Source organism: Theropithecus gelada, chromosome 14 (assembly GCF_003255815.1).
Source record: "Theropithecus gelada isolate Dixy chromosome 14, Tgel_1.0, whole genome shotgun sequence".
NCBI classification, from domain to species: Eukaryota; Metazoa; Chordata; class Mammalia; order Primates; family Cercopithecidae; genus Theropithecus; species Theropithecus gelada.
The window spans coordinates 112804557-112822008 of record NC_037682.1 but is presented as its reverse complement, the minus strand read 5'-3'; the positions used below and the strand labels follow the sequence as shown (position 1 = coordinate 112822008).

Here is a 17452-nt window from a genome sequence, read left to right as displayed (position 1 = left end):
ATTATATGAGGAAATAAAGTTTACTTCTCCTTAATTTCCTTTTCTTAGGCAAGGTGGAGCACCGGGGGCGAGTGGGATTAGTGAAACGTATTAAATGACGTTTGCCCATTACAAAATACTAATTGGTACATTTAAATAAGATGACGTTGTGACAATAACACACAGATTAAAGACATTTTCTTCTGGATCCCAGACATTAGATTTTATGACCGATTTCTTGCTAAAACACTCAAATCTAGTTAAAATGTGAAATATAAACAGAATGTGGTACCCACTTCTTTCTCCCCGTGACACTGAGTATCTGGGGCTGTTCTGAAACACATTTAACAATCCATATCATTTCTGTGGCTTCCAATTGACAAAATCTGTACAAAGAATGCTCTGTGCTGCTCTAACATTTAACTGATACAGTTTAATTATAATGATCAACTTTTATTGATTTTACATAAATAGCTTATCGAATGCCTTTACAAACTATGTTTTTGCAATATATTTATGTTACAACACACATTTCCTTATGAAAGTATTTGTCAAATCTTTTTGCAGAGGAAGTAGGTAAAAGTGAGGGGAGAAGAGGAATAAGATTTTAAAACTAATCGTCAGCAATGGGTATTTGGCAATTATTTCCTTTACAAAAAAATCACAGGTTTGTAACTTTGAAACATCAAAAGTGTAGTCCATCAATTTAATTAAAAAATCAGTAGTGCCTAATATATCATCTGGGCATCAATTTTTTAAAAAATATATCCAGATTCACATATTTTTACTCTTATTAAATAATGGTTTTAAATAATAATCACCACCATGTTTAGTTATATAATACCAGATCTGGATTAAATCATGGTGATATCGATATTTTTAAATTCCAATTTATTTATTAATCAGTAAAATGTAACAGTTGACAGTGTGCCCAGAGAACGAGCCTCCTATGTGTAGGAAGACGATAGTCTTATTACACCTGCCATCAATTAGGTCAGTTACATAGCTGCTAATGTATCCGAATTTTTTTCCACACTGATGTTTTGACTTGAATAAAGTACTACAAGTTATCATTATCAAACCAACATGGAAGAATTAACCATTCCTGAAACAAGAAACAATCTTTATATATTAGTATTTCTTGGTTATGGTGCTTAGTCTTGGTATTATTCAGCATGATGATTCTTCATAAAAACGAGTGGATTAAGGCAAATGCATATAGCCCAGTCCCCTCAATAACTTATTCTCTATCTTATTTCTAATTGTTGTTGAGGCTACACAAACTACAGATCTGCTGCTAGAAAGATACAAGTTGTCCCCTGAACAACACCTGGCATTTTAAGCGTAAGATTAAAATCCTGATGTTCACAGCATCTTCTCCTGGACTGCCACTATGATCATTCCTCAGCAGTGCCCACAATGCTCATTTCCAAATGATACCATTTGCTTACTATGTATCTTGGCTGTATGGAGATTATTTTTTCCTTATTAAAAAAAAGAAATATGGTATTTCCTTCTTTGTCATTACTTAGGAATAACTGGGCAATAATCTATTCAGTCTTTGTAAACTCTCCATTGAATAATTTTTCATTCTTACAACCATTTCCTGCATGGCTGCTGTACTTTCCCTCTGTCATCTCCTTCACATAACTGAGTGGTCCCTTCCCCTCAAAGGAGGAAGGATTTTTGAATGAGCCTCCAATCCTATCCCACAGAGTGAAATATTGTCCATAATTATAGTCAAAGAACATATGATGGTCTGTATGATGAGCTGAGCCATTAATAAATGGCTGTAAGATTTGGGGGACACGAAAATCACCATCATGAATGGAAATTGTCCAGATATTAACCAAGATGTACAGACTTAAATAAACCACCTTGTGTAATGGAAAGATAAAAGGGTATATATGGTAAGGTAGACTCTGAAGAAAGCCATCAACAGGGTGAAAAGCATGACTTGCAAATGGAGTAGGAATCTTCCAAGTATGGTGAGGTTTATGTAGGCGCTACAGAAGAAAAGGACACAATTAGCACTGCAAACTTCACCCCACGCAACATTCAACTTAGCTTCTCATACTCATGTTGGAAACGACCTAACTAACATATCCTGTAGAAATCAGCAAAATTATTTATTCTATAAAATGTCCTTCTTTGCCCTAAAACAGTATAATTTTATATGGATTTATGGGTACAAATGCAGTGGTGTTCCATGGATATACTGCATAGTGGTGAAGTCTGGCTTTTAGTGTACCCAGCACCTGAATAATGCACATTGTACCCAACAGGGAGGGTCTCATCCCTCACTCATCTCCCATCCTCCCACCTTCCAGAGTCCCTAAAGTCTACTGTTCTCTCTGTAAGTCCATGTGTACCTGTTGCCAGAACAGAAGAACTTTAAGACAGCCCCTTAGACCCATAAAGAATATGAACAAAATGCACCCTGTACCTGTTATGATTATGGCTAGACATTTAATATGGTTAGAGGAAATTCTTGGAAATAGAGAATGGAATTTATAACCATACATTGCTGAAATGTGTAACCTTTTTTTCTCTTTTCCCCACAAATGACTTTACCTTATATACCAGTCTATGATGAAGGCCTCTGTGAATCCAGTAGATGAACATATCAGTGAAAAAGAGGAAAGATATGATGCTAATGATGAGTTCAAACAATCCTAGAAAAGAAAACGGGAAACAGAAGAATCAAACCTCAGCTCCTAGGATTAGAGTTCACTTTTCACATGTCCATCTAAGTGTAAAATGGGATCCTAGACTCAAACACTATAAATGATCTGTTTCAGCTAATTCAATATATTATAAAAACCAATCTCCCCTGGCTTCCTGGAATCTGGTCATTTCCTCATTTCTCTCTCATAAGTACTTGAAACATTCTACCTAAAGTACTTCTTAATTAAACCATGAAGATATTTATGAGACAGGATACTCCTAAGACATCTTTATTATTTAAATCTCTGGGAATCATCACTGCCCTTCATATTAATCTTCCTAAAACCCATCTTTACACATTATCTCCCTGCTTAAAATTTACTTCCCACTAAATACTTTAAATTTAGCATTTACTCCGCACTCCAGCCCTTTCGGATCTTTCCAACCTCATCACTCCTGTATTCCCGCTCTAACCAGGCAGGTTTACTCAATATCTTCCCACTATCTTGGAAGTCTTACCTCTGTACCTTTCCTCACAGGGGTTCAAGAACCTAAAATGCCCTCTCTTCCTTTATTTTTACTCATAATCATATCCATGTTTCAAAGCCCAGCCAATACAGTACCCCAGTATATAATTTTTTGTCCCATCTTCTAAATAATTTTTTTTTTTTTTTTTTGAGACAGAGTCCTGCTCTGTCGCCCAGGCTGGAGTGCAGTGGCACAATCTCTGCCTCCTGGGTTCAAGGGATTCCCCTGCCTCGCCCTCCCGCATAGCTGAGACTACAGGTGTGCACCACCACACCCCGCTAATTTTTTGTATTTTAGTAGAGATGGGGTTTCACCATGTTGGCCAGGATGGTCTCAAGCTCCTGACCTCATGATCCGCCTGCCTCAGCCTCCCAAAGTGCTGGGATTACAGGCTTGAGCCACTGCGCCCAGCAATAACTGACTTCTTACTTAAAGAGCAGGGTGCTGGTGCCAGCAAGTGTGAGTCCAAGTCTCAGATCTACCACCTACTCGTTACTGAAACTCTCTGTACACCTCACTGACTCACCTATAAAAGGAGCATAGTGATAGTATCTATCTCGTAAAATTGTAGGAAAACAATGCACTGATTCTTGTGAAGAGCTGAGAACTGTCACTGACACATTATCAGCCTTCAAAAAATACTATGATTGTTTTTCACATACTAGATCCTAGAAATGTGTCTTGAAAAAGTTTCAAAATTTCACAAAAGTTTAGTCACTATAGGACTGTTTATACTATAAAAAAGGGTAACAATCTGAAGGTCTAACAATTAGGTATCATTTACATAACTTATGAATATCCACACAGTACTATGACTAATATATTACATAATCTCAAAGATTTTTTGACATGAAAATACAGCCATGTAAGTTGCTAAGAGAAACAAAATGCAGAGCCCAAACCACTATGCACCTCAGGACTTCATTTGTGAAATGTAAACAATGAAGTATACAGGCGCAGAAAAGCGGGTGGTCGTGTGCCAGAAGAGTTACAGTTTCTAAGAAGCAGGATAATGGATTTAAAACCTCTGTAGTTTTTAACTTTCAGCAATTATCATAAGCTACTCAAGTGTTTTTTAGAAGGTTGAATTCAATAATTAATAGAAAACACATGCAAGGACCCATCTCTGATCACTCCAATCTTCCACCAGACACAGTCTCATCTACAACAGACTTTTAGATTGATGGAAAAACTAAAGAAACGCACATGTGGCAAGACATGAACACATGAAAATAGAACATTAAAAACAATCGGATAATTTGTAATTATTTTAAAAGATAAAATAAAAAAAAAGAGGCAGGTTTTTTGTTTTTTTTTTAAGGAAACTAACCTGTGCTTAGACTATTATCTTCCTGACACTCATGTGATTTACTTACCATATGGAAACTCTCCTAGGTCATCATGTAATTTGCTGTAACCTCTTAACTCCAGCAGGAACAGTGGAACAGTAAAAATACTTATCACTGGCAATGCCTGGACAGTAAACTTAATCTCTCGACGGACTTGATTCTGAAAGTGAAATTTCCAATACTTAAAATCACAAAATCCATGTTAAACACAACAGGCGTAAAACTGTTCTGGACTGGATTTTTAAAATCTCTTTTACATGAAGGGGCTTACCTCCAAAACTGCTTCTATTAAAATTTTAAAAACTTGAAAATAGGTATGTAAGAAAATCATTCCTTTTGTACTGAGAAAATGCAATAAAGTATTTTAAATTCTGAAACCTTTTTTCCTTCCTCCAAAATCTGCATTCTAAACTTCTATTTATGGAATAATCGTTTCTTTCCTAATTAACTTCCATCCCCAATCCTCTATTTTTTCTTTTGCTGTTCGGTCCTTGGAGTCACCGACAAGTACAAACAACTGAAATTTTAAAATGATTGTAAACAACTTCGAAACTACTGAGTTTGAATCCCCTATCTAGCCAAAAAACAAAACATGGTTAAAAAAAAACAAAAAAACAAAAAAACAAAAAAAACACATATTTCAGTGTGTGAAAATCATATTAAAATAATGACATAAATGTATGCATTTACTCAATATCAGCATAAAAATGCTCCAATATGCATCTAACAATATAAGATACTAGACTTAGTTTTGTTAAAAATGAAAATATCTAACCCATTTGTGGTTGGTCTCCAAAATTTTATTTGATGGTTACACATAATCAGCTTAATCTAAAAATCTCAAACATATTGTTATTTTTACTTTAATAGTTAGAAAATAGGTAAAAAAAAATTTCTTACCTTTAAAAATTGTGGATGTTTCATTAATGCATGATCAAAGACAAAATAATAGCTCAGTGTTGCACAGAAGAAATAAAGGATGTAAGCACCAACATTTGTTACAATCAGAAGACTAATAGTTTGTCGGAAGATGTCATCTTCTGGCCATGTGGCTGGATATACGTATGGTGTAAAAAAATAGTAATCTGCAACACTGAGTACAAGATCCATCACTTAGCCCCTAAAAGATAAGCATGTGCGACAATTATTTACCATGTCTATATTTTTCCAGGCAAAAATTTTTCAGAAACACTATATCTCAAGTTCCTGATTTAAGAACAATCATATGTAGTACATCTGCTGCTATCAGAATCCCCTACATGCCATCTTTAGAGCCAGAAGGGACCTTAGATATCATCTCTAGTCCAATTTCTTCATATTATGTATGGGGATACTAAAGTTCAGTTAGAGAAACTGAGGCCAAGGAAAGGTCATCAAGCTGCTAAGTGGCACAAGCCCAGATCCAATTCCATTTCCGTGTCCTTTCCTAGTGCGTCCTATGGCAGCACGGCAAGTAGGAAAGATGGGAATGCAGGGGACTAGGTACTCAGAAAAACAGTTTCCTCTTTCAGCTACAAGTTTCAGCTGCATCTCTCTCCTTCAAGGACTCATACTTCAGAGATTTTTGCTTCAGCGCTGACACCTAAGATAAATTCCCTAGAAGACATCCATGCTGCCACCACAACCATAGAATTGGGACTATCTATCTGTTCTTCTGACACTCCCATTGACAGAACAAAGGAAGATGTATTCTTGGTGTTAAGAACTAGAATACATTTATTTCTCTACACCTCTAATCAGTATTCCAGATCAGGGAGTTGGTAAATTGTAGCCCATGGGCCAAACTCAGAGCCTGCTTTGTAAAAATCTTTATGGAACACAGCTACACCCAGATGTTTACATACTGTCCGTGGCTGCTTTTCTGCTACAAAGGTGGGCTTGTATCACTGCAACAGAGACAGTACGGCCCGTTGAACCAAAGGCATTTACTACTTGGCCATTTAGATAGTTTGCCAGCTCCTGTTTCAGATGCTTAAACTCTAAAACAACATTAGTCAGTTCACTACATACTTAAGTCCATTCTATACTCATAGTCCTGTTACAATACAGTTTGGTGATATTATGGTCAGCTTTTGTGATCTGACTATGGAATCTATCATTTACGATCGACTCACTCATTCCTCATTGCATTGTTCGCACAAGAAGATGTGGTCAGCATCTAAAATACCTCTCTCACTTAGAACTGAAATTTTTGAACAAGAAGCCTATCTGCAAATTGTTTACCCAAATAGATTTCAGGGGTTCAAATGGCCTTTATCTCCTACATACTGGGCCATGTTACTAACCACCAATTTATGAAATAAAATAGCCCATAGGTAAGGAAAATTCTGAAAATACTGACTTACTTCCTTGTAGCCTATTTCCTTCACTAGATTCCCTATGAGATTTCTCCACTAAATTCCCACAGGGATTTAAGAAAGTTTCTTAAAAAATAATACGCATATAGTTCAAAATGAGAAACTGATAGGAAAAGATATACAATACAAAGCCTTGCTTCCATCCATGTCACTGTAAACTATACCGTCATTTCATTTCCACCTCTCTGAGTGACCATACCTATTAGTTTCCTGAGAATCCTTACAGTGTTAATGTAAGATGGAACAACAGATTTTTCTATCCTTCCTTACAAAACGTGGCATACTATATACACTGTGAAGTTTCTTTTTCTTAACTGTATATATATCTTGGAGATCTTTCCATCCCTACATAAAGATCATGCTCCTCCTTTTGTTTTTAATGAAACAGGTTTATTGAGATACGATTCACATACCATAAAATTCACTATTTTAAAGTATATGATTGACTAGTTTTTTTAGCATATTCTCAGAGCTATGCAATCATTACCACTATCGAGTTTCAGAACATTTTCAGCACCCCAAAAAGAAACCCCAACCCTATACTGTTGAGCTTCTTGGATGTGTAAAGTTTTTCATCAAATTTGGTGAGTCTAGGGCCACTTTCTTAAACTTTCTATGCCTTTCCTTCTTCTCCTTTTGGGACTCTCATTATGCTTATGTGGAAATGCGTGATGGTGTCCCCAAGTCTGTTCATATTTCTCTTCCCAGCTGTTTAATCTCAATTGACCTAGTCTGCACTGTACATCCAGATGGCCCGAAGCAACTGAAGAATCACAAAAGAAGTGAAAATGGCCAATTCCTGCCTTAACTGATGACATTACCATGTGACATTCCTTCTCCTGGTTCAGAAGCTCCCCTACTGAGCACCTTGTGACCCACAAGAGAACAGCCCCCTTTGACTGTAATTTTCCACTACCTACCGAAATCCTACAAAACTGCCGCAACCCCTAACTCCCTTTGCTGATTCTCTTTGTGGACTCAGCCTGCCTGCACCCAGGTGATTAAAAAGCTTTATTGCTCAAAGGCTGTCTGGTGGTCTCTTCACATGGACACGTGACACTTAGGTGCATTCAGAAACCTTTCAGCAATTTCCCCATCATCCAAGAAATGCCTAACAGAAGCATCATGATTAATGTTCAGCATTTCTTCAACATCAGCTTCTCCTGACCTATCTATGGTTTTGGCCATTAAATGTATGGTATAATTAAAGACATTACGTATCATCACTTCATTAGCGATAGAAAATCTTTCAAAATATCTACAAGTTCATTTTCAAACCTCATTGTCAGCTAAAATGTTAAACATTTATTATTGCTGATTTATCAACATCATTTCAAGCATTAAGTAATTTTGAAAACAGGATCTTTACAACTGAACTCTTAAAAGAAGTTTTGATTCCTAGGCCTCCCTTAACTGTGCAAGCAATATACTTGCTTTTTCCCAAAGTGTAACACTCCTTGGAGAAAAAGATTGTATTCTGGCCAGGCATGGTGGCTCATGACTGTAATACCAGTGCTTTGGGAGGTAGGCTTATTCCTTGAGCTCAAGAGTTGGAGAACAGCCTGAGCAATATAGTGAAATCCCGTCTCTACAAAATATATAAAAATTAGCCGGGCATGGTAGCACAGCCCTGTGGTCCCAGCTACCCTCAGGAGGCAAAGGTGGGAGGATTGCTTAAGGAGTTCAAGGCTGCAGTGAGCCATGATCGTGCCACTGCACTCCAGCGTGGGCAACAGAGCAAGACCCAAAGGAAAAGGCTGTATTCTGCTCACAGTGAGGTAAAAGTAAATGATTAAAAACTATAATATACGGTTGAGGAGAATGCATAACAGCTGTCTAGAAAGTAAATTTTCTATTGACTCTTGCCTTACTTTTAGATATTTTTCACCACACTGCTTCCTAAATTTCTGAATTCTTCCTTATTAATACTAACATACATCCTCCAGTAGCAGTTCTTCATATATGACAGCTTTTTTCATGATCAACAAAGCAATGAGTGGCCTGTTTACTTCCTATTGTGAAATCCACTTAACCGAAACATGGTTAGAATCTTCATTTTCGGTCCTGTGCAATGTCTCCCTAGTTTTCATCAATTCTTAGTCCTTACTACCGCTATAAAACATCCGCAATCTGTTTTTCTATTCCTTAAGTCACATGAGGTGGTAGTTCCCACACTGCCACATGAAACTCAAAGTAACAAAACAATAAAAAACACCAGAAATACCTGGTAGGGGTGCCAAGACACAATGGGCACCTCAGTCAGATGGAGTCAGAATTTGTCATCAAATGAGTTTGGGAGCTGAACTTAAAGCAAAAAAGAAAACAACTTTTTGTTTTTTCAGGGCTTTCTAGACTTCCAAATTGTGACTAGGGACTATGGACCTGTATCCCTTTCTGTGAGTTCAACTGAATTATGTGTAATTCAGTGTTACATAGGTGTTTACTTAACACATATCCAGATATTTGGATAGGTTCCAATTTTTTGCTATTACAAATAATGCTGCAATGACAGGCCCTCATTAGGCAGATTTCCAAAAGCAGAAGAGCTGAGCCAAAGAGTTACACACTCATAACTTTGGTAAATATTGCTAAATCACTCTCCATAAGGGTTACAACTACTTCATAGTCCTCAAACGATGTAGGACAGTACCTTACCTATTTCTCTACAATCTTACTAGCAGAGGATATCAAACTTTCACATATTCATCAGGAAAGAAGGGCTATGTCGGGTATACTTAATTTGCATTTACCTTATTATGAGTAAAGTTGAGCATCATTCAATATATTTAGAACAATTTGTACTTTTTTTCTGTGTTTATCTGTTTTTATCCTTTGCCCATTTTCCCACTGGGTTTTTAGTATCTTTATAAAAGGCAAACTCTAGAAGCTCCTTAAATATTAGGGAGTTTGGCCCATTGTTTATGACATGAATTATAAACATTTCCTCACTTAGGGAAGGAAAAATTTAATTAGCACCAAATGCCAGATATTAACATATATTCCTTATCATACACGCCATGTTAATTCATTCAAATAAGAACGTATTAAGTGTTAAGCACTACACTAGGTAATGAGCATATAAACATTAAAAAGACACAGTCTAAATCAGTCTTAAACGTAAGGCAACTACAAAAACGATTCTATCAATAGGACACATCCTGCAATACAGATATATATATGCAAATTCTATGAAATCAGAAAAGACAACACAACTACCGCAGCTTATGGTAAAAGGCTTCCTAGTGACTATATTAGATTTGGACTTTGAAGGACATCACCAGAAAGAAAAGGTTAGGGATAGCCATTCCAAAGAGAAGTCACAACTGCAAAGCAAGGGAAGAACATGATGCATTCATGGCTCACTCCGTGTGGCTGGCGGGTGTTAGACAGGGTGATAGGGGTGGAGCAGAGGGAAAAACATGTTAGGGGATGGACTTGTAAAGGAGATTGGTGTTAGACTACGCATGGAGGATCTGCTGTCCTGCTGAGGAGTTTGGACTTTCTCTCACACACTATAGGGAGACACTTAAGATTTCTGGGTAGGAAAAATATACAATCAGACCCATTTCATAAAAACCATTCCATGAGAAATCTGGAGTACTGGGCCAGATGAGGTGGCTAACGCTTGTTCCCAGCACTTTGGGAGGCTGAGGTAGGAGGACCGCTTGAAGCCAGGAGTTCAAGACCAGCCTGGGCAACACAGCGAGACTCCATCACTAGAAAAGAAAAGAAAAGAAAAGAAAAGAAAAAAGAAAAGAGAAAGAAAAGAGAAAGAAAAGAGAAAGAAAAGAGAAAGAAAAGAGAAAGAAAAGAGAAAGAAAAGAGAAAGAAAAGAGAAAGAAAGAAAAGAAAAGAAAAGAAAAGAAAAGAAAAAAGAAAAGAAAAGAAAAGAAAAGAAAAGAAATATGGGTTATCAGTGAGAAGCAGGGAAACTAGTTTGGTTGTTCCTGCGGCAGACTAACCCAGAGAAAATGATAGCCTGACCTCAGGCAGTGGCTGTTAAGACTAGCCAGCAGAGATTTCTCAAGTCAAAACATCCACAGGATTTGGATAACCCACAGATGCTGGGAAGTGAGAGAGAAATCTAGGGCAACTGTGAGACTTTAGCTGGTCTAAGTAGATGGTGATGTCATTGTAATTGAAATAGGGAATACTGGCAGAGCTAGCAGATGTGGGTAGGGTAGGAATAGGGGGTGGGTAGGGTAGGAATAGGGGGTGGGTAAGGAATGATGGTATGAACGGAAAATAAAATCTTGGGACTCCAAAATCACTAAGCTAAGAGAAAAGTCAAGCTGGAAACTATGTTAGGCAAACCTGCCTCCCACTTTATTCCTAAATAAGATAGCTACAAGAATAAGAAGCTACATCCCTCCCTCACAATTTGCCCTCAGAAAATTCCTTTGTGGATAAAGAACAGACAGAACTCAAAGTCATCCCTCTGAGGCTCACCTGAGACAAATGCATATCTGATTGCTTCCTCTGCCCTATTGTTTATGTAAAAATGAAGATTCACTGAGCCAGACTAAATTGTGTATTCAGTGGAAGGCTAATCAAGGACTCAAAAGAATGCAACCTTTGTCTCTTACCTACTTCTAAACTGGAAGCCCCCACTATAAGTTGTCCCACCTTACCAGACCCAACCAATGTAGATCTTACACATACTGATTGATGTATCATGTCTCCCTAAAATGTATCAAAGCAAACTGTATCCCCCACCACCTTGGGCACATGTTGTCAGGACTTCCCAGGCTGTGTGAGGCTGTGTCACGGATGCATCCTTAACCTTGGCAAAATAAACTAAATTGACTGAGACCTGTCTCAGATATCTGGGGTTCACAATGGGTTCAATGTAGATTTTAAAATCTAATTATCTGTGGGTCATCTTATATCTTAGATATAGGCAATAGGCCACATGTAAATATAAATGTGAAGTTCAAAAGCTAGCCTAGTTAGTATACAGGTAGCTGAAGTAATAAGGGTGAAGACTATCAAGGGAGGTGGTGCGACAGGGACAGCGTACTAAGTAATATCAGAGAACATAAACATTTAATAATTGTAAAGGATATTGCCATATCACTAAAGGTTGCTAACAGCTGATGAATCAATCTACATGTTTCCCACAGTGCCATGTAGCCCTAATTCAATGCAACACCTAGAATAGTATGGTGCAACCAAAAAGAACACAAACATGTTTGATTGCTGTGAGGTTTAGAGACTAAGTAATCTTTTGACATTTGACCCAAGAAAGGTACTCAATAAAATAACACCTGTATGATTATCACTGTTAAGGCAGTCAAAAATGAGTCAAAATTACTGCAATAGAAGATAAAATAGGTGTCACTTGATTTTTGTTTGAAAAATAACTGACAGTAGTTGATAGTAATATTTACTATATACTAGGTAATCTAAATATTTTATGTATATTAACTAATTTAACCCTTTCAAGAAGCCTCAAAAGTTAGGTACTAGTATTGTTTTATAGATGAAAAAGCTGGGCACAGAAATTTTAAGTAACTTGCATAGGGTCATAAGAGTAAGTAAATGCTGGAGCTAGGATTCAAATACACACAATCTGGTTGCAAAGTATGTGAACTTCTGCCAAGTTCTATTGCCTCTTCACCACTACAAGTCGTCAACTTCTGAATTTTTAAAAATTCTCAGTGCTTCTACAAACTCATATAATTTTAAAGGGTTATAAGCCCTGAAGTAAGGGGTCCCAAGGACCCTAAATTGAGTACCACTGCTTCAAACAGAAACTTAAATACGTTTGTCCTTGCAGAATTAAAGAAACTTCTTCTTAAAACTCAGTTATAACAATATTAGGCTTAGAACAACTCAGTCTACCATTATCTTTTTGCTCTACTTACAAAGTACAGAAAATAACAGCTAATATTTATTGAGAACCAGGTATTCTTTGTATAACATCTAATCCTTATAACTCAATGAGATAGGTACTTCTACGACCCCTCACTTTATAGTTAGGGAAACTGAGGTCAGAGTATTTAAATAATTTGTTCAGTACAAAAAAACCAGCTGGGATGTACATTCCATAACCTGTTCTCTTTGCTACCGCATTGTGTTATCTCTCAAGATATTTTATATGCAGATGAGGAATTCTGAGAAAATAATAGCTAATATTTACTGGGAACCAGGTATTATCTTTGTATAACCTCATCTAATCCTTATAGCTCTGAGACAGGTACTTCTATCATCCCCACTTTATAGATAGGGAAACTGAGGTCAGAGTATTTAAATAACTTGTTCAGTACAAAAAAAACCAGCTGGGATGTACACTCCACAACCTGTTCTCTTTGCTACCACATTATGTTATCTCTCAAGATGTTTTATATGCAGATGAGGAATTCTGAGTACCACACATGCTAATTAATTACATCACATAATGAATGGAAAAGCACTCTAAATGATCAAGGATCAGTTATTTATTAGGTATCAATCATTAGAAACTTTAAAAATGATAGTGATATAAAGACAAATAACTTGCAGAGGGTTTCAGCTAAAAGTACCGAGCCGCCACAAACTTTCCAGTATGGAAACCCTATCTACTGAGGTCTTGTTTTCTTCACTTACACCACCTCGAAATCTACTCTGCTGTAACACGGGGATGGCAGTATACATTATTTTTCCTTCTATGGTGCTAAGGAGATAGATTATTTCCCTTTTCCTTTCAGTCTCCTCAAACCCAGATTGTTGTCCCTTCATCCTAACTACGCCGCAGTAACAGAGGCTTGCACTGCAATGGTCAGGAATTCTGATACCGACCAATTCTTCAGCCTGATTCCTTTGGCCCTTAAAAGAAAAAAACCCTCCAAGAACGAAGGGAAAAGTAAAGCATCTGTGTTCAGCAGCCGCACCAGACTTCCCTTGAGTAAGAGATCTGCAACACCCAACATCAAACACTGCATTTTCTTCGAGCCCGTCCACGGTAGGCTCTTTCACGTTCAGGCCTCCCCATTGGCCCTGCGATCCCTCCCCGCGCGAGCGAAAGGCCCCTCCACCCAGACTCCCAGGTGGCGCAGCCCTCCCACGCCCCGAAGTCCCTCGGCACAGCCCTCGCCGCCAGTCCTCGGGATGCCAGGCTACCTGCCAGCCTCCCCTCTCGGCGTAGGACTCGGATCCCTACCACCACCGCGTTCCTAGTACCCGCCCAACGCCTGCCATCCAGAGGGCACTCGCTAACCTCCCGCAGCGTAGAGAAAACCCGAGCTCCGGGCACACCCTCCGCCTCGCCCACCCGAGTCCCAGACGCTGAAGTCTCTCCAGCCTTTTTTCCATAGCCCCCCGGGCCCGGCCCGCTCAAGTGCATTCCGCTTCCTTCCCCGCCCGCCCACACACCCACCGTCCCCACCTGGAAGCGGTACGCCGCCGCTCCGCACGCCACTGCTCTGCAGACTGCCCTGGCCGCTGGGCAGCCAGCAAGCGGTCTGGGCGGGGAGGAGCCGAGCCGGCGCCGGGAGGCTGGAGCGGCCAGCCAATCAGCGACCGGCGCCATAAGCTGATATGACGGCAGATCGCGCGACGTGCCTGCGCGCAGCTCTCCACGGTCACGTGGGTGCCGCGCGCTCGGCCACGCCCCCTCCGGCCTCTGACTAAGGGGAGGGCGGGCGCCCGATACGAGTACCTCTGCGGTGGAGGATGGGGTTTTGGGTTTTGCGTTTCTTTGCTTTCTTTTTAAACTAGCTCTGGTGATCGTCATTCATGGTGGTACCAGGCAGTTTTGCGGTGTTTATGTCAACATTCCTAGAACGGGTGCCCTGCGTTGAGGAAAATAGACGACACTTCCGTTGACGCGAATGTCTGGGGCGTTTTCTCCCTCAAGGGAGGAGGCGCAGAAGGTCCCAAACAGGTGCTCAAGGTTTTAAGGCGTAGTCCCCTGGATTTTCTAGCGCTGAATGGCTGGAGGCTCCGCGAAGCGGTGTATATAGGGGTCTAAATGGTGGCAAGATGAGGGTAAACATGGACAGAAACCTTTTCACAGTACAAGTTGTTGAAAACCAAAGTTACCGCAGATCTAATTGGCTTTGATTTGCTACACGTGAATCGAGCAGCTCCGATTTCCCGAAACAGAGCTGAGCAGAGGAGGCGGGCTTCACAGGCAGAAGAGGACGGAGGAAAGCAGAAATAAGGAACCAAAAGATCTGTCGTTTCAGAGTGACTTTCCTTAAACAGATTAAAACAGAGGGGACTGACTTGTGATACCAGCTCAGCAACCTCCAAGTGGCAAACTGGGCCACTTTATTACGTAAATGAGGAATACATGACAGAAATGAGGGATTTTTAAGGGAAAACAACGTGATTCGATCTGCCTTCAAAAGACTTTTCTGGTAAACTTCAAATGTACATAGGATACTGGACAAAGTTCGAATGAATTTAAAATACTGTAGGTGGTTTTTTTTTAAAGGACTCAGATTATATAAACAAAAACAATTTTAAATTTTAAAAAGTTGAGTGTCTACTTCGTATAACGCATCATACTAAACGCCGGGAACGGAAAGAGAAGTTAAAATAATGACAAAGACATGGTTCCCAACCTTAAAGAGCTTATGCGCTATGGGAGAAATGGGCATGTATAAATAACTATGTTGCTTATTACAAGGAGAGGAAATAAACAATAACTGGTGGTATGGGCAGAGCAGAGACAAAATGGCTATTCTGATGAGGGAAATTAGGGAAGGAACATTGCTTTGCCCAGTGAAATGATTTGAATGGACACAATGTTCTTGAGCATAGAAGATAAAACATTAAATGAATAAAAGCTCAAAAGTGAAATGTTATAAGCAAACATCAAATATCCTGAATCGCTAGAATTTTATCATTGAATATGCCTTAGCTATTACAAATGGTCTTTATTCTTGGTGACTTGGGGATTCCCAAGAAATTTACAATCACTCCTGGCAACTCAAAGTAGTAATAAGTTAACCTCAAGAGAACAATCTTGTTAAATACGCTTAAAATTTTTAAATTATTTTTCAAGTTCTGGGATACATGTGCAGAATGTGCAGGTTTGTTACATAGGTATACATGTGCCATGGTGGTTTGCTGCACCTACCAACCCGTCATCTTGGTTTTAAGCCCCACATGTATTAGGTATTTGTCCTAATGCTCTCCCTTCCCTTGCCCTCCACCCGCTGACAGGCCCCAGTGTGTGATGTTTCCCTGCCTGTGGCCATGTGTTCTCATTGTTCAGCTCCCAGTTATGAGAATATGTGGTGTTTGGTTTTCTGTTCTGTGTTAGTTTGCTGAGAATGATGGCTTCCAGCTTCATCCATGTGCCTGCAAAGGACATGAACTCATTCTTTATGGCTGCATAGTATTCCGTGGTATATAAGTGTATTAATAGCACATCCTGGGGTGCAGCATTCCTACATGTCTTTTCTATCCAGGCACACTGATGGATCCGGGTAATTTATTTATTCATTGTTTGCAAGGGTCTATGGTATCAGCCAGCCAGTACCAAGGAATTCAGAGATAAACCACAATACCTGCCTATGTATCTGGCTGGAACATGAACATGGAAACAATTTAATCATTTACTCAATAAAATCGTTATGTAATGGTGGTAAGTGTCAGGCACCATCATATGCACAGGAGATATACTGATAATCAAAAGAAAGTCTGCTCTGAAGAAGCTTACATGCTAGTAAGGAGATAGAAAACTAATAATAAATAGATATATAATACAACGTCAGATAGTGATCAGTACTATGAAGAAAAAGAACACAGGGTAAGAGAATCAAAATTAACGGAAGCTGTTAACTTTAGACAGTGTAGTCAGTGAGGTTCTCTGAGAGGGCGGGCAACATTTGACCTGAACAGTTAGAAGTCCTCATTCACTTGGAAGATTCTAAACTGAGATTTCGAGTTTGAATTTTTTTAAATGAAATGTTGCCATTTAATGCATTAATAATTTATCAGCCCATGTTCATGATATAACATTATACTTTAATGAGAGCACTAAGCACAACTGTTTAAAGACCTTTGTCTTTACAAAAGGTACTACAAAAGGAAACTACAAAGAGTGTAGTTTCTGAAGTTAGGAAATGCAGACCCTTTCTTTCTGCATTCGTTCGTTTGCATTGCTATAAAGGAATACCTGACACTGGGTAATTCACAAAGAAAGGAGGTTTAGTTTGGCTCACAGGTTTTGCAGGCTGTACAGGAAGTGTGGTGCTGGTATCTGGTTCTGGTGAGAGGAACTCGGGAAGCTTACAATCATGGTGGAAGGCAAAGGGGGAGCAGGCCTATCACATGAAGAGAGGGAGCAAGAGAAAGAAGGCTCTCTTATTAAACTCAGGCTTTTTTAAGCAACCAGATCTCATGTGAACTCAGAGAACTCAATCTACTGAGAGGACAGCACCAAGACATTCATGAGGGATCCGCCCCCAACACCCAAACACCTCCCACTCAGTCCACCTCCAACATTGGAGGTCACATTTCACCACGTGATTTGGAGAGGAGGAAACATCCAAATCATGTCACTTTCTAACTGGTTTTCAGATGTGTAAAACAGAAAAGCCTTCTTAATGAAATGTTGTCATGAATGCATCAGTAATG

At 39.1% G+C, this 17452-nt stretch overlaps 1 protein-coding gene across 3 annotated transcripts; it reads right to left on the bottom strand.

Annotated features, from left to right (window-relative positions):
- Nucleotides 1-406: 406 nt before the first annotated feature.
- Nucleotides 407-14344, bottom strand: SC5D (sterol-C5-desaturase). Of its 3 annotated transcripts, none has more exons than XM_025356189.1 (5): nt 14247-14344; nt 5424-5643; nt 4551-4683; nt 2554-2654; nt 407-1985 (listed from the first exon to the last, which is right to left on the bottom strand). In XM_025356189.1, exons 2-5 carry the CDS (start codon nt 5631-5633, stop codon nt 1530-1532), a joined length of 900 nt encoding a protein of 299 aa, XP_025211974.1. In that variant the 5' UTR covers nt 5634-5643; nt 14247-14344; the 3' UTR covers nt 407-1529. The 3 variants fall into 3 exon arrangements, with proteins under 3 accessions (XP_025211974.1, XP_025211973.1, XP_025211975.1); XM_025356188.1 differs by having other exon boundaries at nt 4551-4704; nt 14247-14314; XM_025356190.1 differs by lacking the exon at nt 14247-14344 and adding an exon at nt 13982-14201.
- Nucleotides 14345-17452: the final 3108 nt, after the last annotated feature.